Source organism: Gracilinanus agilis, chromosome 4 (assembly GCF_016433145.1).
Source record: "Gracilinanus agilis isolate LMUSP501 chromosome 4, AgileGrace, whole genome shotgun sequence".
Taxonomy (NCBI): Eukaryota; Metazoa; Chordata; class Mammalia; order Didelphimorphia; family Didelphidae; genus Gracilinanus; species Gracilinanus agilis.
The window spans coordinates 382,849,777-382,871,641 of NC_058133.1; the positions used below are offsets into that span (position 1 = coordinate 382,849,777).

The 21,865-nt window shown below is 35.1% G+C and overlaps 1 protein-coding gene across 2 annotated transcripts in view; it reads right to left on the reverse strand.

Moving 5' to 3' along the window:
• Positions 1-21,865, reverse strand: part of ECHDC1 (ethylmalonyl-CoA decarboxylase 1) — a 72,735-nt gene that overhangs the window by 40,331 nt on the left and 10,539 nt on the right. For both annotated transcript variants that reach the window (XM_044676942.1, XM_044676943.1), the window contains exons 2-3: positions 9,064-9,282; positions 7,038-7,180 (exon numbers count right to left, since the gene is read on the reverse strand). In XM_044676942.1, coding sequence (XP_044532877.1) covers positions 7,038-7,180; positions 9,064-9,282 — 362 coding nt within the window. The remainder of the gene's footprint in view (positions 1-7,037; positions 7,181-9,063; positions 9,283-21,865) is intronic.

The window sequence follows — 21,865 nt, forward strand, 5'->3', positions numbered from 1 at the left end:
TCAGTCTCTGTGTACAGAGTTCTTCTGGCTCTGCTCCTTTCGCTCTGCATCAGTTCCAGGAGGTCTCTCCAGTTCGCCTGGAACTTCTCCAGTTTATTATTCCTTTTAGCACAATAGTATTCCATCACCCGCATATACCACAGTTTGTTCAGCCATTCCCCAATTGAAGGGCATACCCTCCTTTTCCAGTTTGTTGCCACCACAAAAAGCGCAGCTATGAATATTTTCGTACAAGTCTGTTTATCTATGATCTCTTTGGGGTACAAACCCAGCAATGGTATGGCTGGATCAAAGGGCAGGCATTCTTTTATAGCCCTTTGAGCGTGATTCCAAATTGCCAGCCAGAATGGCCGGATCAGTTCACAGCTCCACCAGCAATGCATTAATGTCCCAATTTTGCCACATCCCCTCCAGCATGAAATGAGGAATTTTAAAAGCCAAAAGAGAAGTTTATATTTGATGTTCAAGGTTTATTGTTGTTCAGTTATGTTTGGCTCTTTGTGACCCCTTTTGGGTTTTCCTTAGCAAAGATATTGGAATGTTGGTCATTTCCTTCTCCAGTTCATTTTACAGAGGAGGAAACTGAGGTAAACAGGGTTAAGTGACTTGCCCAGGAACACTCAGCTACTAAATATCTGAGGCCATATTTAAACTAAGGAAGATGAGTTTTCCTGACTCCAGGCCTGGGGCTTTGTCCACTGTGCCGCCTATCTGCCCTGGTGTTAGAGGTAACTAATGGGGGGAGGGTGGAATAGCTGGGTTGCTCAGTGGATTGAGAGCTAGGCCTAAAGATGGGAGGTCCTAGGTTCAAATCTGGCCTCAGACACTTCCCAGCTGTGTGACCCTGGGCAAGTCACTTGACCCCCATTGCCTACCCTTACCACTCTTCTGCCTTGGAGCCAATACACAGTATTGGTTCTAAGGCAGAAGGTAAGGGTTTAAAAAAAAAAAAAACTAATGGAATGTATTGTAAGGATAAATGTTAAGCGATAGAGGGGAAAGTGTGGATTGTTTTTAAGAGAAAAAGAGGAAAATTTGGATACACGTCCTGGGAGAAGATTCTGACAAGAAGAAAAGGATCTTGGGAGTTTTTACTGGAAATTAACTGCACTCTATATCTAGCTTCTTACTGAGCTGGTAAGGAGCTTGTTTCTCTAGTATTCCTGGGAAATCCTAATTTTGTGGAAAGATTAATGATTCCTGGTATTAGAGAATTTCATCTGCCTGAGATCCATCTGTCAGAAATCCATTTGGCTAAGGTAAAACCCAGTTTGGTCATCTAGAACTCTGGGTATCCTTAGGAACAACCCCAGGCGTTAGTTAAGTCAGTGAGTCCTTTAACTTTTTTTAGAGAATGCAAACTAATTAGTAAGATAGGATAGTTAAATAGCTTTGAGGATCTTAGATAAGAGCAGGGAGCTGTAGGCAGGGCCCAGAGAAGACCAGAAGGCCATCCTCTGGTGAGGTGCTGAGAAGTTGGGTGGACCCTAGATTTTAATAGTGTTAGAATTGTGCCTACTAGTTTCCCTTACTCCAACTATCAAATAAACTTGTTTTTTTAATTGCCCAAGGGTTTTATGCTTTACTGGCCTAGATAGTTCCCTAGGTGGGTGGTTATCATCTCCCACCCATCTTGGAAGGATTTTTATTTCAACATGAATAGGGAAGAGTGAGCTGGTCAGGCCTGTGCTTTAGGAAAAGCATTCTAAATCTAAACTCTCTCCCATATACCACCTACCTGCCAAACAGGTATTTGTTTGCTAACTAAATAATTTCTTGGATTTTTTTACTTCCTTGTTGCTATAATGTTATGGTTTGTATCAGTAAAACTTTTATGAGAAATAGGGAAAATCAAGTTTAATATATTTGGTGTTTTCCATTTCCCATTTTTTTAACATCCAGAGTTCATTTAAATAAGTCAGGCTGAGAATGTTAAATTGTATAGTGTCATCTTTATGCTTTCTTCTAATTTGCTTTCATTTTTGACAATTGCTTTAACTAATTTCTGGTCTGCCTGACGAAAAGTAACTAATTCTGACATAACTTCCACATCTATAAACAACTATATCCTATATGTTGATTATTTTAGATTTCACTTCTTGTGGCTAGAGGAAGGAGGTACTGCCAAACAGACCTTTTGACTTTTTTCTTTAAAAAAAGTTAAAAAGAAAAAAAAAAGTTTTCCTGAACTATAGGTATGAAGGTTCTAAGTTGTCAAAAAACATTATGCATCTTTAATTTATTAGACTTGAATCAAATTTCCAAATATAGTTGATTCACCTCTAGGTTACAGAAAACTCTACAAAAATGTATTTTCCTCTCCCTGTGTCTCCAAAGTGTTAAATCAATGCACAAAAAAACTGTGTATTTTGATGGCTGTATGACACCACTTGTCTCAAAAAAATATTTATTTATAGTTATGGATAAAATCAAAATAGCACAATCCATATTTTCTCTAGTTCTTTTTTGACCTATCTCTGTACCTTCTATTCAACCAAGGATTATCTACCTTCTATAACACCATCAGATGCCATACTACTCTTTGAACAAGCAGTATTAGAACTAAATCAACTTTCTTAAAACTTGCTTTTTTAAAACTTCTGTAATAAAAAAATAAAATTATATATACACACACATATATATACATACACACACACTGCTCACTCTTCAAATAAAAAGTATTAGAACTCAGCCATTCTTTCTTACATTTAAATAATCTGGGGAGGGGAAGCCTTTGTAAAATAAAATAAAGGATTTTTGTAAAAACCCTTTATAAAAAAATATAAGCCTAATAAAAGTTATATTTTATGCTATGACAAGATATTCAATTATCTCTCTACTAAAAACTTAAAAAAGAAACATGGTCAACAACATAATCATAATCAAAAAATATTTAATAAGCATATTAGAACATTTTATCAGAACTTACTTGGATTTTAATCCATTCTATCTAAACTATTATATGTTTCAGCTATCTCATCTTCAGGGCAGAGAATCTAACACAATTTCACCAAATAAGCAAATAATTCAGTGATACATTTGTGACTAAAAAGAACAGAGTGTTTACTACAGAAAGAAAAGCTTCTTTTACAGAGAGACTATTTATATGGTCATGTTAACAATTTCAGAGTTCTTAGTTGGGGTAGAACAGCCTCATTCAGACCTTACAGCTGCATCTTGTAAACATTTCTGAGTCTTAAGAGTCAGGAAGCTATTTTAAATAAGTTAAGTATTCTATACATTTATACTCATTACTTTGACACAATTATACTAGGAAAATGAAATAAACATTAATACTTTAACACATTCTATTTTGTATAATTTCTGATATACTTGAAATGCTTCTTTAATTCATTCTCTAAAGAATCTATCTTCTTTCTTCCTCAAGACTCTCATATCTCTACCCATCCAACCCCACCTCTCAAACTGAGGGACACCCTGCCTCTTATTTTACTGATAAAACTGAGACTATTCCACAGGAACTCCCTCTTTTTCCATTCTCTTCATTGCAAAACCCAATGACATCATCATTCTTCATTCTTTCCTATTTTTCCCAGACTCTGACAAAAAGGTAGTCCTTTCCCCTTGCAAAGACCAACCCTTTTACATAAGTATTAGATATCATTCCAACCAATAGACTGTATCTTCAATCATCCTCATCTCCCTCAAATTTTTAACCACGCTTCATCTAGTTCCTTAACTGCTGCTTTTAAATATGATCAAGTTTCCTCAAACCTTAAAAACCATCTTCGTTATATATAACCATCCCTTCATTCTACCACCATATGATGATATACATGTATACAAATCTATATGTAATATATCTACGTCTTTCTTTTCTCAGCTAAATTTCTCAAAAAAAAAAAAATACCTCACTGCTACCTCATTCAACCTATTGTAATTTGTTTCTAATTTCATCACTCAACTGAAATAGTTTTTTTTTCCTCCAAAATTACTGATAACCCCTTAATCGACAAATCTATTGGTCTTTTCTCAGTTTTCATTCTACCTATTATATTTGATAATGTTGACCACCTCTTCCTAAATACTTTCTTCTCTGGTTTGAGACATCAATCTTCCGTTGCTTTTCTATAGTCAAAACCATTTTTTTCTTTCTCCTTTGGTAGCTTATCATCCACATCAAGCCCCTAACTGTGGGTGTACTGTAAGGTTCTGTTATTTATCTCCTCCTTTTATAATCTTTTAGTTGGTTACCTCAAAAATTTCTGTCAGTTTACCTTTCTATGTAGAAAACTCACAAGTTTATATATTTAGTCTCAGTTTCATCTCAGAGATTTGGTCCTGTATCCCCAACTGCTTGACATATATTGGAAAGACCCTCACTCCCTATGACCTCTCCTTCTGATTGGATGGTTTCTCCCAGAACCTCAATTTAAGGAGGAGATCAAGGCTAGCCATTCCTTATATAGATTGCAACCATTTTTTTCTTGATTTAACAATATAGAGGACTAAGCTTCTTGGGCTTGAACTACAGTATATGTCCATGTCAGTTTGTAGTTCAGATTATTTTAAAATTTCAGTGACAAATGTCTTCATATTTTATGCTTATACAAATATCACTACCCTGATTTTCTTAAATATGCTGTTCTTTGAGTATTTAAATTTTATCATGACTCCTTAGAGAAGAGATTTATTCTACTTTAAAAATTTTTTTCCAACTAGATTTACTGAAGCTGGGAACTTGTTTTTAAAACTTTTTTTTTAAATAAATGGCTTTGAAAATTGCATGAAGACTAGGCCATTGCCCATTTGAATTCTTAAGTTAGATTTTTTAAAAAGCTAGCTATATCAAGGAAATAAATTAACTTTATTTTTGAATAATTTAATTACATGGTTAATGTTCAGAATCTTTGTATAAAGTTTCATCTACTATCTATTATTTTGATATGACATTCTTAAAACTTTTCTTTTGTAGGGAAAAGGACCCATGTGTACAAAAATATTTATAGCACCATTTTTCGTGGTAGCAGAGAATTGGAAATTGAGGACATTACATCAACTGGGGGAATGGCTAAAAAAATTGTGTTATATGATTGTGATAACTTGTAAAGGAATAATATAGTGATAAAAGAAATGATGGGTAACCAGGTAGCTTAGTTGATTAAGAGTCAGGCCTAGAGACAGAGGTCCTGGGTTCAAATTTGGCCTCAGATACTTCCTAGCTGTGTGACCCTAGGCATGTAACTTAACTCCCATTGCCTAGCCCTTACCACTTATCTGCCTTAGAACCAATACATAGTATTAATTCTAAGTGGAAGGTAAAGGTTTAAAAAAAAAAAGAAATGAAGAAAAGGATGATTCAGAAGAGCCTAGAAAGCCCTATATGAACCTGTGGTAAGTTAATATTAATTTTTGTACCCTTTTGTGGTCCACCTCTTAAAGAATGCCTTTTGATTTTTAAATTTAAATTTACATTTAAAATTTAAACATTTTGATTTCAGAGCTGGAGCTCAAGCTTTCTTTCCTTTCCTCCCTTTTTTTTTTGTCAATATGTAAAACTGGCCAGGTGGAGATCTTCTCCTTGTTTATCTATAAACAAGAATTCTCTTGGGTGGTGAAGTATTCAATCAACTAGACAGATGGCATACTGGGAAGCTGAAGCCACTTATTAAGAGTGTCTAGGCCACTAGCTGGTAGGAAGTCTCAAGTTCATTTCCTGTGTGGCTATTGTCCAGTGAGAAATCTCTTAAGATGTGCTGGGGAAGGACTGGATGATTACATCATGAGGTCCATATATTAGCTTTCAGGACAGGAAGTAGAGTTTTTGCTTCCTTTTTTCTCAAGTCTCTCAGGTAGACCCTACCTACTCAGACTGTGTAGGGAGTTCATTGGCTAGTTTAGAAATCTTGAGTGGCCTTTAAATAAAATAATATCATATAACTAAAAATCTATTTTTTGGCTGGAAACTGCAGTCTCCAGAGAATTTCATTCATCACAAACTAAAGCAAATGAAGTGAGTGGCACTAGGAGAACACAGTAATAGCAATATCATATGATAAACAATTGTGAAAGACTTAGCTATTCTTAGCAATTCAGTGGACTCATAATGAAAAATGTCATCTGTCTCCAGAGAAATAACCAACGGAGTCTGAATTCAGACTGAAACATACTATTTCATTTCATTTTTTTCTGTTTGAGTTCTCTTCCATAAAATGACTACTATGGAAAAATGATTTACATTATTGTATATGTAAAATCAATATCAGATTGTTTGCTGTCTCATGGAGAGGGGAAGGCAAGAATTTGGCTCAAAAAAATTTTTTAAAGGTTAAAAATTATTTTTATGTATGATTTAGTAAGATTCTCGTGGAGTAACTATGGAAAGAATCTCTTATCAGGATTTATTGATGTCCTACCTCCTAAATAGTTTATGCTTTTTGCTGCCTTTTTAAGTCTAGCTATATTCTTTTTTAGTACTTCCCACTATTTATACTAGATTCTAATTAAATTAAAAAAAAATAAAACAAATACTCTGGTTCAAAAGGTTTCTGAAGGAAAATATAAACACAAATAAACCTAGAAATCTAATGATCATGCATTTGAATATTGTTTTCCTGACATAAGCAAGAGCAGATTAAAGCCAATTAATTTTATATTATTGAATCCAAAACTTTTGATGTTTTCTCTAAAAAGCTATTTGCTTCTCATACATTAATCTCCCTGTCATTCAAGGTAACAATACAGATTTCTGGAAGATTTATCGAAGATTGCCTTCTTAAGGGCCATAGTAGCATACTATTAAGAATAATGCTAGCTCTCTCTTTTATAAAAGAAAATTTAAACCAAGGATGAAGGCTGTACTGGTTTTGACATCTGGGGATCTAAGTTTGAATTTTACTTCTATCACTTGCTACTTTGTGACTTTGGACAAGTCATTTAACTCTCTCTACAAGTCAGTTTCCTCATCTGTAAAGTAAGCAGATTTCACTAGATTATCCATTTCAGTTCCAAATCAATGATTTTATATTTCAATAGGTATATCAAGACCTAAAGATGCAATTTACATGACCACTGACCTGTGGGGTTGCCAGAGCTTTCACAGCATTCAAGTCAGATCCTGAGCAGAAAGTGTTTTTTGCCCCACGGACAATCAGGCCTTTCCCTTCTTTCCAGTTTTCAAGTTCAATCACTCTTTCTAGAAGCTGTAGCATCATAACTCCTGTTATTAAAAGGGGGGAAAAAACTAGGAAAATAAAAATAAAAACTTACAAAATTAGCAAGCACATTCCAGATCTCTACTGTCTATATGGAATAGAATGGTATTGGATTGTGTGGAGATACAAAAGCTTTAATGGGATTTACATACCATATGAAATAGTTACAAAACAATGCAAAGCAGCATATGATTAAGTGTTAAAATGAGTGGTGACATAATTTTCATTCAGAAAAGGGAGAAATTATGTTTGTGGGAATGGTTAAAAAAAAGAAACTAGGGTAAAGACAAGAAGATTTAGTGAGACCAAAACTCTTTCCTAGGTCTCTAAAAGAATGTAAAGGAAGTTGCAGGAAGATTTAAAAAAAAAAAAAAAATTAAAACTGTAGTTCCCACCAGGAGCTCTGAAAATTTATCTTTTGGATATGCTTATGCTAAAAGTCTTTGTTAACTTTCCATGTTCAGTGTTCTCAATATGATAAATTCTCATTTTTCCTTTACCCAGGAAACTGCCTTGGGAGCCAATAAAGGATTATAACAAAGTGATAAATTAAAACAGGAATTTGGAATAATAGGTGCCAAAATTTACTCTAGCCATTGCTTAATTCATACCACCTGTAAACGCCCCATTAATGATGCAGATTTTCTCTGCCTGACTAGTCCACTTCAGAAACTGAAATTTTTTAAGTTTTCTTTTTGTTAACTATGACTTTATTTTGTAATTACAAGTCTGTGAGAACAGATATTCACTGGCTTTTCATAAGGATGAATAATTGTGTACTTGGTGTTTAGCATGATGTAATACAGTACTAGACATGGAGTCCAGGGAGGACTTGAATTTAAATCCCTTCTCAGACTTTACTAGATTCATGACCTATTTAGTAAATCAATTAACCTCTGAACCTTACTTTCTTTCCCCATCTGTAAAGAAGTTGGATTAAATTATCTTGAAGGTCTTATATAAGTTTCACTATCCCCTATTCTTTACAATGGATGAAGGAATTTAAAAAATTAAAGGGAGGGATAAGAGATTAATACCAAGTGTTACACTGAAATTGTCCATACCTCTGTGTTCTTGGGCAATTCACTTAACCTCTTTGGGCCTTATCTGTAAGTTGAGAGGATTAAAATAGATGGCTTCTAAAGTCCCTTCCCCATCAAAATCCAAGATCCTATAAACATAGTCTCTTTTGTCAAAGGTTCCTATATTCTAATAGTTGAAATGAAATAAATATTTGATCAAAATAAACATTTTGTGATTAAATCAACCAATAAATGCAATGAATCAGGAAAGTATATAATTCAGAACAGGAGGTAGTAATAAATCACCTCTTGCATTTGAAAAGTATAATGAGGCTTCTCTACCATAGATTCACCTTTCTAATTATGTTTTTCTTAGTCTAGTAACATTACTTTTCATTCCCTGAACCATTTTAAAGTCAGTTCTGAAATGTATACTCAGTGCTGGAAAGAAGTCAGTATAAGTTTGTTTTTTTTTTATCACCATAGGGAAAAAAATAAAGCCTATGACCATTTGTATATCACTGATCTATGAATATAATGTATTTATCAAAACAGAAGCAAGAGAAGTTCAAAGAACAAGGTGGAATTTTGGATCACTCAATCAAATGACAAATACTCATAAGATTATAATACAGTAAATGTAGAGTTTAAGAAAGGGGTATTTGGGGCCATTTAGTCTAATTCTTTCACTTTACATATAAGGAAGCCTCTGAGGCCCAGAAAGGATTTGCTTAAAGTCACACAGTTGTAACAGAGGAAACACTTGAGCGTTGGTCCACTGACTCTAAAAACTAGTGCCCTTTACACTTTAAAGTAATGTCTCATATTCTATTTATCTTCAACTAGGAGAAGGAAATCACTAATACCTGAGAATGCATTCCTTTTATCTGGGTTGTTAAGAGTGAGAATGCCAATGCCACAGTCTTCCTTCTGAAGGTCAATGGATCCACCAGCAAACTGCTGAAGTTTCTGTTTGACATTTTCCTCATGGAAACCATGAGAACTGTTGTACAGTGGAAAGCCAGTTTGGTGTAGTAGTTTTTTCCTTAGAGAAAGAGATGAAGTCTTCAAAAGAGAAGCCATGTCTAGGGGAACCAAAAAAAAAATTAACATGGTACAAAACTCAATTATGCAATTGCCCTTTATTTGAATGTTAAATATTACAATGTCCTGGTGATGAGATATTGCTTTTTGGGAGGAACATATTCCCATATCTAAACATACCCTTCTTGGTAGAAGTGTTAGCTTCTTTTGTGTGTTTGGAATTCAGGGAGGTACCATTTAAAAGTATCTTATAAACTTCCTGTGGACATGTGGGGAACTTTGAGACTACATTCCCCGTGATCCAGTGGGTTTCCAGTTCCTGACGTGATTAGGTCAGAGAACAGGAACCAACGTTGAGCTTGACTTAAATTCGGAGGGCGGCCTTGAGACACTCTCTCTTTGCTACCTGAGTGGGCTCTCTGGCGTGCGAGAGGAGGAGGAAGATGGGTGGAGATAAAGACAGGAGGCATTTTTAAGGATAGTCAGGCGTAGTCATATATATTTTACCAACATGGCCATGGCAATTAAAATATTAATTTCTCTTATAATATCAGCCTTTATCATTTTTAATCGTTACACTTTGCCTTTCAAAGAAAGAGTTTCTTTTTTCTCTTCTCTGTCCTAAACCCACTATCTGATAACTCAAAACATGCATAATCATCTATTTGCCTATAGAAAGGTAACTATATAGTACTTTAATTACAGGGTAGTCACTAGAATATAAAAATCATGACAAGGGAAAGGAATATCTTAGTATTATATTTATCATCATATTTTATTCCTGGGATCAGAGGACTTCTTCCCCATTGTGTCAGAAATCCCCTTCAATCTGGGCATAAACTTCTGGCCTGATACAGAATGTTATTTCCAATCCAACAAGGGTGTTGGTCTGTTTGGCATCTGGAAAAAAGGGAGTCCAAGATTAATATGACTATACTGTGACTAAAACAAATAATGATCTATCCTCCACCATCAAATTGAGCACTTTATTATTTTTATTATTAATTATTTTATTATTAATATTATTAAAATTTTTAAAAACCCTTACCTTCCATCTTAGAATCAATACTACGTACTGGTTCCAAGTAAAAAGAGTAGTAAGGGCTAGGCAATGAGGGTTAAGTGACTTTCCCAGGGTTACATAGCTAGGAAGTATCTGAGGCCAATTTTGAATCTAGGACTTCCTCTCTCTAGGCCTGGCTTTCAATTCTCTGGCCACCCAGCTGTCCCCAAACTGAGCACTTTAAACGAGCCTTTAGATTTGTGATCCTCTATTTTTCCCTATAGGCTCTCTAAAACAAGCCCTTTTTATATTGTGGAGCTCTTTGGCAGCTTGGTGAAGACTACAGTTCCCCCTTCTCAAAACGATGTTTTTAAATGCATAAAATAAAATTTATAGGCTTATAAAGAAAAAGAATTCTTTTTTTTTTCAACAAAGTTCAGGAACCTCCAAAAACTTATCAACAGATACTTTGGGGGTCTATAGAACCTCTATTCCAAAATGTTCTGCTGCAGGTATTTCTGCTATGGTTAATAATGTAGTTGATCCGGGACAGAGATTTTGATCAGTGGGTTCTGTGCTGATCAAAACAATTTTGGTGAGATGACCCAACTGCTTTTTAGTGATGATATCTTTCTCCTGTGACTCAATCAAAGGAGTATTAACAGGGATCTAGCATATATGCAGAGTACCCAGAGTAGCATCTCTCCATACAGAAGTTAAGGAGTCACTTCTCAGAATCATTCCATGTAAAAGAAATGCTTTAGAGGCTTGAGAATGTATAGATATAACTCATTTTGTTCAGCTAATTACATTGTGAAGTGGAGGTTCTTTGTGTATATTAAAAAATGCACCAGTTGTTCCCTATTTTACTTCATTTACTCTTGGGAGACCAGTGACTTTTTTATTTAAAACCTCTAGAAAAAAAAAACTGTAAGGAGCTCTTTTTCCCCCTTTTTTCCTTTCTCACTAAGAGAAATAATTCTGTATCATTTTTCATCTATTACAGTTAATTGATTTTAACCTGTAACTAAGTCAGTCATGTTTCTTTGTCTGAAATTAGTGCAGAAATTCAGCTGGTATATGAGTTAAGTTTAGAAATCCAGTGCTCTTACTTATCACTCTTTTAATCTAGCCTCAAGGAATTCTGTTATCCTTGGGGGATGCAGGTGGATACCTGGGAGTATGGTCTAGTAGTTTTATACCACTAAACTATCCTTCAAGAATGTTTGGTTTGCTAATCAAAGAAATCTGGACCACTATCTTCTAACCTTACAGGTGGACTCAAATGATGAACTTTTCTTAGTCACAGGAGGGAAGCAGAGAGAGGGTGTTTCTGGCCCCTTATTTCCAATTTTCAACCAATCATGTTGTTCTCCATGACTCAGCTATGTAACCAGTGATTACTGTTCTTAACCCCATAATACCATCCACAGTGCTCTGTTCTTTGTTCTAACCTTATAAAAAATGAGGTAATTCTTCATCTTGGGGCTTAACACTTAAGCAGAACCATTGGTCAGTTCTTACTGGCAGCTTAGCATCCTGTTAATAAAATGTTATCTTACTCAGAAGGAATGCGGCCTCAGTCTTCCTTCATTGAGTTTTACTCGCAACAGTTTTGGTGGCAGCTGTGGGATCAGGGGAGTAACTGGTTCCCCTTAACCCCTCTGTAGAACCCCACTCCCTTCTTCTTTAGCACTCCCTTGTAAGATTCTTTTCATGTGGAAGGGGGGATTTCTCTTGGAGGACTATAGGCAGACATCTGGCATTCCCCTTCACCTCAAATTCTATCATTTTGCCTCCAGTCTTAAGATAGACAATCTTTGTTGTGTTTCATCTGTCTGTTTGGAGTGCTATTTGTGTTCAGTGTGATAATTTGGGAACGATTTTGTATGTTTTTCTTTTGTGTTTATGTTGCACGTCTTATTTGCATTAATATTTGCAACAGTGATTTTGAAAAAAAATAGGCAATATTTAAAATCTGGGTATATTTCCCAGACTGTCCTTCATAGAGAATTCATCTCTCAAAGAAGATCTCTCCAAAAAGGACTGAGCTATATATCCTCTGGAAGGAATTTTTATACTTGGGCTCTGAGCCTTCAAGGAAGGAAGGCTTCCGATGTTCTTTGAGCTTGAAAGGCAGAGGATGTCTTGATGTCCTACTATAGCCGCTGAAGTGCTTTGAAGCTATGGACTTTCCTTGCTTGGGGGATAGAGGGGCCTAGGAAAATATCATACCTGGTACAAGGTTCTAGGGAGATATACAAAGATATAGATCAAATTGATTTCTATATTTTTCTCCCTCTGGTATAATCAACCTGGGGAGTATGAGATAGCATAATCTCTGGAGACATCTTGAGAACATATTGGGAATAGTGACATTCTTTAACTTTTCTAGCTAGAGAAGGTACTTTAAAGCCTCACATTAGAATTAGTAAGGAAACACCATAGACACTACCTTGTGTGTGTGTGTGTGTGTGTGTGTGTGTGTGTGTGTGTTTTGTACCTGTGTTTATTTTATCTGTCTATATTACTTTATGCCAAGTTAGTAGGAAAGCAGGAGGCAGGAGACTGAGGGATGTGATCTTTTCCTCACTATGCAGGATTTTATGACTTTATAAACTAATTAGAAAGTTTGTGACTAAAATGCAAGGTCTCTATTGTGAATTTCCAAATTGTGGTTTGAATGGTTTTATAATTGCTGAACTAGTCTAGTGAATTTTGAGTTAACATTCTTTAGAATTTAAATATAATTGTAAAAGTACAGGGAAAATAATACTCAAGTCTCATATCACTCTTCGCCTATCTACTGACAGATTTATTGTTTCAGAATTAAGAGAGAAAAGTCATTTTGTTGATTAGAAAGAAACTAATTTGGAGATGGTATCATTTCAAGATAAAAAAACGGGGGGAGCTTACATTTTAAAGAAATCTAGTACTTAAAAACTCTTTCATGGCTCCCCCAAAAGAGAAATTTTGTATAAATCAGGGGACAACCAAAAAGTAAATAAATTTTATTCTAACATCTAATTACATACTTGGGAGTTTTACAAATTAAAGTTAAGTATAGAAAGAAGTTTTCAAATTGGTGGATATTTTGGATTTAGAAATTTTACTATAAATTATATTAAACTCCCCAATTTGGGTATGGATATTAATTGGGGTAGATTTTAGACTTTTGACAAGAAGAAAATAAGCCCCCAACCCATTTTTGTAATGGATTATATATTTTAATTTTTAAGGATTGTCTTGTTTCCTTCCTACAAAAGAGAAGCTTATTTGAGGGAGTAACTTGAATGAACATGAAACTTATCTGGAAAATATGCTTTGTGTTACAGTGATCCCTCACCTATTGCAGGAGCTATGTTCCAGAGACCCCCATGATAGGTGAAAATCTGCAAAGTAGCAGCATTATATTTATTTTATTATTTATACATACAGTAGTCCCTTGCTGTATAGCAGTTCACTTATTGCGACTTCACTATCATGGGTGTGTTGTTTTATTTTTTAAATCTAATTCTATATTGTGCAGTTTTCATTATATCTCAGGATTTTGCAAATGAATACTATACTGTACACAACAGAAATGCAGTTTGCCAAATGTGAGATTGTACATGGCACCCTACTGACTGATGGAATGAAAGGCAACCAACCACAGTGCTGTGTTCTGTATCTTGGGCTCTAATTGGCTCTGTGACTGTAGCATCACTCTGCTCTCCTGCTACTTCATGGATTTTCACTTATCACAGGGGTCTCTGGAGTGTAACAACCGTGAGGGGTCATTGTATTTTAATGCTTTATAAACCCTTCCCACTCTCCTATAAACCTTTCCCACACTTTTATTAACCTTTCCTACATTCTTTTAAACACTTCATATGCTCTTAAACACTTCCTATACTCTTAAACCTACATAATTTTAACAACATATATAATTCTATATGGGTACTCACCAGTGAAGTACTATACCAGTACAGTATTCATCTGTAAAATCCCACGATATAGCAAAAACTCCGCAATACAGAATTAGATTTTTTTTTTAAACCCGCAATACAGTGAAGCTGCAATAAGTGAACGCCATATAGCGAGGGATGACTGTATTTCTATGGAAAAAGATCATCCCCTTGAACTTTCCCAAAAATAGACATCTACCCATAGCAGTTCTCAAATGTTCCCTGTGAACAACTTGTGGTATTTTCCTTAAATGGTGGATTACTGACTTAATAAGCAATCAGACAATCACCTGAAATCAGTTTTAGAATAGTATCAGATAACAGTCCCAGGAAATTTCACTTCAAATAGCAAGTTTCACTAATCACTCTCAGGACTTGGCACAGTTATAACTCATATCGTTGCAATAAATTATTCAGCAACAAAAATTGGCCAGGAGACACAGATACACACACACATACATACACACACGAGGAAAAAAAAATGCATCCCTGCTCAAGGACAACCCTGACATGGCCAAGGTAGGATCCCCTTGACTTGTTTTCCCCACTATAACTTAATTTTTTAAAAGGAATGTCTCCCAATTGGTAAATCCTGAGCCCGACTATGATACCCTATAAATGAGATAAATTTTTGCTGAAATCAAACAGAACTAAGGATGCTTTATTCTATTATACCTATACTGGGTCATTCTGTGCTCCTAGGCATAGGCCTGGAGGACCAGAATTGATGATATTATAATCATGTCCCTTCTTGCTTTCATAGCAAATCTCTCTGATCATGGCAAGTTGAGCTGTGATTTTAAAAATATATAATGAATTTTGTTCCAGTACTTCAGCACCTCTCTTACTGTTTTTGATCTAAAATTAGTCATTTTCATATTCTAAACAACTAAGCATATAAGTATTTGGGCTTCTCATCTGCTTGTTATGAATTCATGTATAATACAAAGTTCTTGAAACATTTCCAAAAAATCATAGGAATAATCTGTCAATGATGCAGAGAATTATTAGACAAAGATATAAATGTATTAATTAGTAAGGTTAAAATCAGAGACATCCTTTGTTTTATTTTAAGGTCTTGTAAGCTTTTTTAATAGGAACACCTAAGAATCTACAATGGAACCAGAGAAGCAAAGCTACTGAAGGAGTCCCCTTCAGAGCTACCCTCAAAAAAGGCCAAAATATCCAAGAGAATATATTTCTAGATCAGACAGCTACATTTGGGATTCAAGATGAAATTAAATGACAGTGGTACTGAATCACTAGGATATAAGGAGATTTGATGTTGGTTACTATTGATGATCATTATTTTGGCTTTTGTTACACCATATCTATGCTTACAGAGTTTTCTTAGTTACTCGGAGATATGCAAATCTTCCCTCTAAATTTAGTTCATAGTCTTAGATATTCTTACTATGGCTTATGCTATGTTTAATCTATCTTGTCTTTATATCACTGTCTTGTTATTCTTCTATTGCCTGGTCAGGAAAACTGTACACAACTATCTCCTTTGGGTGAGTCCTGGTTTAATCCCTCCTTTTGCTTCACTTTGCTGCAGAGAAACTACTATTGGTGAATAGGCCTTTGCTGAATGTTTCCTATAATTTTAAATTTTGGATTAGTTGCTGTGTTAGAGACTATTCCAAAGCATACTGAAAAAACTTCTGACTACATGCAGTTGATAACTGTTAAAATTTTTATAGAATTTACTTATAGATAAGCGATCTATGAGAGACATATCTCATTGATTAAAGGAGGAAATAAAAGGTTTAAATTTATTCTATATTATTTTTATTGAGCCTATTCATAGTTAATTGATTTAACCTATAACTGCCTAAAGTCAGTCATGTTTATTTGTCTTTGAACTTAGTATAGAAAGTCAGCTGGTCTGTAATGAGTTAAGTTTAGAAATCCAATGCTCTTTACTTATCACTAGTATTCCAGCTTCAAGAAATTCTGTTATCCTTAGGGGATGCAGGTAGATACCAGGGAGTGTAGTCTAGTAGTTTTATACCACCAACTTATCCTTCAAGAATGTTTGATTTGTTATCCAAAGAAATCTGGACCACTATCTTTTAACCTTACAGGTGGACTCATAGTGAACCTTCTTTAGTCACAAGAAGGAAGCACAGGAGCTGTTGCTGGCCCCTTACTTCCAACCAACCATATTGTTGTCCATGCCTCAGCTATAATAACCAATCAATGTTGTCCTTAACCCCAGGATGCCACCTATCCTGCTCTGTTCTTTGTTCTAATCTTATAGAAACAAATCAAGTCTTTAGCTTGGGGTCTTTGACTTAAAATTGAGGCAGTCATTGACCAATTCTAACTGACAGGTTAGCATCCTGTTAGTAAAATGTTATCTTGCTCAGAGAAAAAGTGCTACAGTATAAAACTTTTGAATTTTACTTGTGATATAATCCAGATAAATGAAGCAGATTTATCCACAGCTCACTCAGTTTCAAAAGGTCAGAGGATACATTAATATCCTAGTATTCCAGGATCTAAGAGCTTAGTTTTAGAGCCAGTGTAGCATTGTTGCCTCAAGGAGTAAAGAGAACCTCTTCAGGTACAAACTTGGAGACTTTGATCTAGCAGTAGCTGAGTAAAGGTCTCATCTGACAGGTCCCAGAATCATGCCATATTTGGATGTGAATTTGATGTGACCAGTGCTATGTAGGATTGAGTTAAGAAATGCTATAAGGGAGATTATGTCCCTATGTTAAGTATTTGAAAGGAACTGGAGCCTAGTCAATGTTCCCTTAAAAATGAGGTAAAGAAAGCTAGGGAGACACTGAGTCAAAGCAAGTGAAATGCAAAATGTACCCTATTTAACTCTTTGGGTATGACAGGATCCTGAGGGACCATAGCTACCTGCTTCTGAAAGCCAGAGTATACACAGGATAAGAGCAAATAAATGTTCTGACTTTCCTTATTTTTTCCTTATATTATATTGTTTTATATTCCCTTATAACTCATTATCTTTCTCCCACAACTTCCCTATTACAGGGCAATAGCATCCCCCCCCCATCCCGCCCCCAGTCCTTCTGGCTAAAAACCTGTGTGTCATCCTTGCCTTCCTCTTACCCTCATATCCAATCTGTTGCCAAGACCTGTCCATTTCTCCTTTTCAGCCTCTCTCAGATATACCTCCTCCTCCTCATATTGTCACTACTCTTTTATCGAACCTTGTCATCTCACGTTGTGGCATTTGGCAGTGCCCTGCTCTAACTGTAAATCTTTACAAACTGCCTCTTTTCCTGTTTATTTCTATTGTTATGTAAATAAATTAATGTCGTTAGTGATGCCATTATTAATGACAATTTGTAGGAAAGGATAGTCAGAGAAAAGCAGGAGACATGTGTGGGGAAGGTAAAATGAGAGGAACGAAATGATTTTTCTCCTGGAAAATCACAAACCTTTCATGTAGCCTTGGTTATTATTTAACCAACTCGAAGCTTACTTATAGATGAGAGCCTAAGCCGAGTATTAATATCCTAAAATGAATAAAATCTCCTAGATATAGTGAAGACAAGTGCCCCTTGCATTCCAGCCAGCCCAGGCCAAGAGACAGAAGAACACCATCCTGTCTTTGTGCACCAGATGGCTCCCTTTATGAAATCCTTTAATAGTATATTCATTATTCCTCCTAGACCTATTTCTCTTTGCCCACTAGCAATTTAGTAGTCTATAAGGATTTTTTGGGTAAGAGATTCTCTACAGCCTCACCTCACTTATTATCTCTCCACTAATACCAATCGAATAATGGAATAATTATTCAATAAAAACTTAAGGGAAAATTAAATAGCTGTATGACTAAAAAAATAGGTTTGAATCAATATATCAATATACCAAAATAAACCTAACTGGACTAGTAATCTAAATATTTTTGTTAATCATTAGAAATCATTTTTAAAAGCTTGAAGAAGAAAAATTGTTTCAGTTCTGGAGAAGGGCATTTTCATTAAACAAATATAAGACACCTTTGACTGAACTACAACCACTGCCTCTTACCTTTTATGTTTTAAGAAATGACTCCTCATACTACATTGTTTTAGGAACTATTATAAATTCCAATATGACTTTTAGCATTCTATCTGAAAGGAATTTGAATGCCTTTATATGTGCCTTCACTAAAACTCTATGGGTTAGTAACAATTTTACTGCTTATTTTGCCACTATTACTACAACACAACCTTGAATGAGATTCTTCAACTTTTCTCAATCTTGTTTGGGCATTACTAACTGTAGGCCAATTTTATGCTTGTGCAGGAGTTGCCTTTTCATTCCTTCCTGCTGGATGGTATGGTAAATGTCATATTGCTTATTTAATCCCACCTTTAATTATGAGAAACCATTTAAGAGGTCTTGTTTCTGTGCCCTCTACTAGAAATATGGGAGCATGGTGGCACATAATTAAAAGATTTGGCGTCTTGGGAAGAAGCAATCCAGTAGCTGAGCAAGGTGGAAGTCCAGGTTACAAATTTTTGTGGGTAGTCATTCCTAATTTGGGAATTATTACTGTTATTGATTCAGTAAGAACTTTATCATCAGAGCTTCAGAAACTTATGCAAGATACTGCAGCCAGCATTCAACATACTTCAAGTGCCATCCATAGGTTGCAGACTGAAATTAATTTAGTTGCTCATACGGTTTTGGAAAATGGACTGGTACTAGATGCACTGAAAACAGCTCAAAGAGGAGCTTGTGCCCTTATTAATGAATCATGTTGCTCATACATTAACCAATCAGATGACATTATTAATGACATTGGAGAGTTAAAGAAGCTTTTGAATGATACTTTGCTTTTTTGCAAATCAGCCTCATATTGAAAAAGAAATTCCTTCCTGGTGGGATCCTTTTTCTTGGTTCTCCCAGATATGAGTCTGGTTAAGAGGAAATGGTGTTTTTAAGAGTCTCATAAGTAGATGTAATTATTTTTAGAATCTTAGTTATTTTGAAGGTACCTGTGAATTGCTATTCTAATTGTTTTAGATTAACTGTCTTTGATAAGTAAATTGGTTCTACAGGTATCAGAGATAACTTCCACATTACCTGACAAGATTTTTCAAGGTACAATCAAGGTTTTGGATCCAATTTATATCCCTATTACTGGATTATCTGTAAGTATTCAATTATAGTCTATTTCATTAAGGTCCTTTTATTTCATATTTCATATTATTTAGAAACCAATAACATTCTTTTATTCCAATCCAGTCCAATTGTAAATAAGCATTGCTGACTTCTAAGTCTAAATTCTAACTTCTAAGTCTAAATTCTAACTGATACTCTTTCTCTTTCAATAACCTCATAGTAATTAAAGATGCGCCTGTGAGGACTAATGAATCCAATTCCAGTTTTTTTCATTTTTAAAGGACATTGTATGGGAAAAAGTAGAGGAGACAAGACATCGTCAACATATGCTGTGTCAAGTTTGCAGGTTCCATTCTGAAGAATAGCTTGGAAATCATCTCTTGTAGATATACGTTGTCCATTTTGTTTTGTTTTGTTTTTACTTATTTATAAACACTGTTCAGATTTGCTTCAAGATCACCTTATTTGTAAAGGACAAAATATATGTTACTTGACTACTGAAAACATGAGAAAATTACTGCCTGGAGATTTAAGAAGAATCTTCAATTCATACCTCATCTCCTGAAGCTACTAGATCTTTACAAGCATTCCTTATGGACTTTTTTTTAATAGTTAACCATGTCTAATGTGTGAAAATATTGTCTTTGTTGGCTATGATTCTCTGACTTTGTGACCCTTTTGTGCCTCTGAGTCAACTGACAAGGACCCTCCAATAAGTCAATTTAATTTCGTATGTTCTCCACTCTGCTTCAATAAGAATATTGCTTTTTCTGTGTATAGTCATCATGTGATTGCAATCAATTCCCTACAAGTTGTATCCATTTTTCCAGTCTTAGATGAATAATTGTATAGATGCATCTCAGTAGGGGAATGCCCCTCCGGATTGTGTGTCAAGCCTTGGAGGAATTCCATGTAAGGAAACTACTGTAAACATCCTCCATCACCCATACATTATGATAATCCTCAGGAAAAAGTGAGCTTTTTGCTTTGAATCAGATCAAAGACTGAAGAGAATGAGTCCCTTCACCCCTTTAAATAAGACCCCAGATGATAGAATGAATTAGCATCTAGCCAAAGGAAGTGATTAATCTGAGATAATGATTGATTAGTGATTAAAAGGATTATAGTAAATATATTTTAAGGTTATTAAGCAAAGAGAAGGCATTATTAAGCTAAACTAATACAGTGCGTTTAGCTATTTTTCTCTTTATGCTATAACTTTCTAAGCCAGCATTTCTGCAATATGGTATGACTTAAAAGGCCTGTGCTTTCCAAAGTAGAAGCCCTCTGAATAGGCCATATATGACACACATACATATATGACATATACGAACAGACCATATATGACACACAGAGATATTTGGATTTGAAAGACAACTAGACTATAAAGTTATCTTGACATAATTGTTGAGAGATAGAAGTTTTGGGGATAGATTACAGAATATAAAAAAGAGAAACTCTCATTTAATTGTCTTTAGGTGTGAGGAAACCTAATGACCCCACTTTGCTATGGGACACTGATCTCTCTCAAAAAACCTGTGAGTGACTTAGAGTTGGCCCCTTTGTTTTCCTTCAGATTGGCTGAAAAATATTGATCATATTATACACCCTGACTTCAAGATCAAGGTGTTTTGCTTGTATAGAGGTCATACTTATTTATAACATTATTGTTTATTTATCTTCTTCCATATTATCCTTCACTTTGGTATATTTATATTCTCAATCTGTTGTTTGCTCTTCTGCTTCTTTGGAGAGAGATACCAACAAGAACTCAAGATTTTCTAAACTGATATTTCTGCTATGTAGACTTCAAATTGTACCATATGTTCTCATCTAAATTTTTCTTTCAAGGTCCAGATGTAAACCATTAAGGAACATTCTGCAGTAATTCACATTTATCAGATGATGGTTCCATTTCCTTTACATTGTAATATTTAAAGACATTTGCAATCTTTTAGATGTCTTGGTATCATCTTCCCTTCTGATTTTAGAATCTTTCCTGTTCATTTATTATCTTGAATTCTAGGTTTTTAATTGAGTTTTCTTTCTCCCTTCATCATTGAATGTTAAATCTATTCTGTTTGTAATGCCCTCTCAATCACTTTCTGGTTCTTAAGCTTCTGATGGTCATTTTGCCCCTGAGGCTGAACCTTAAATCTATGTCAGCCTCCTTGCACACGGAGGAATTCACTTTTCACTAATCTCAATCTTTGCCCAAAGTAATTCCTGAGAGGACAGAAATGGCCCCAGCTAGATGCTAATCCCCTTTTCTTTGGGTTTCATGCAGCACCACAGTTACCTGATGATACATGTCCCTCCATAACTCTTATGATTGGGCTGAGTCAATGTTGGCCTCTTCTTTTGTTGGCTTGAAGGAGGACAGAATGGGTGTACTAGGCAATTTCTGACACTTCTGACAATTTCTGACCTGTGACCTAAGGACCAGCCCAGATAAAGAATGGTTCTACCTTATTATACCTCAACTTCACTACATGTGAATAGACAAATATATTAAAATAAAAAAATTCATAAGGCTCTCAGCTAATTGGGCTTCTTACTTTCTTGACCTATAGAGACACC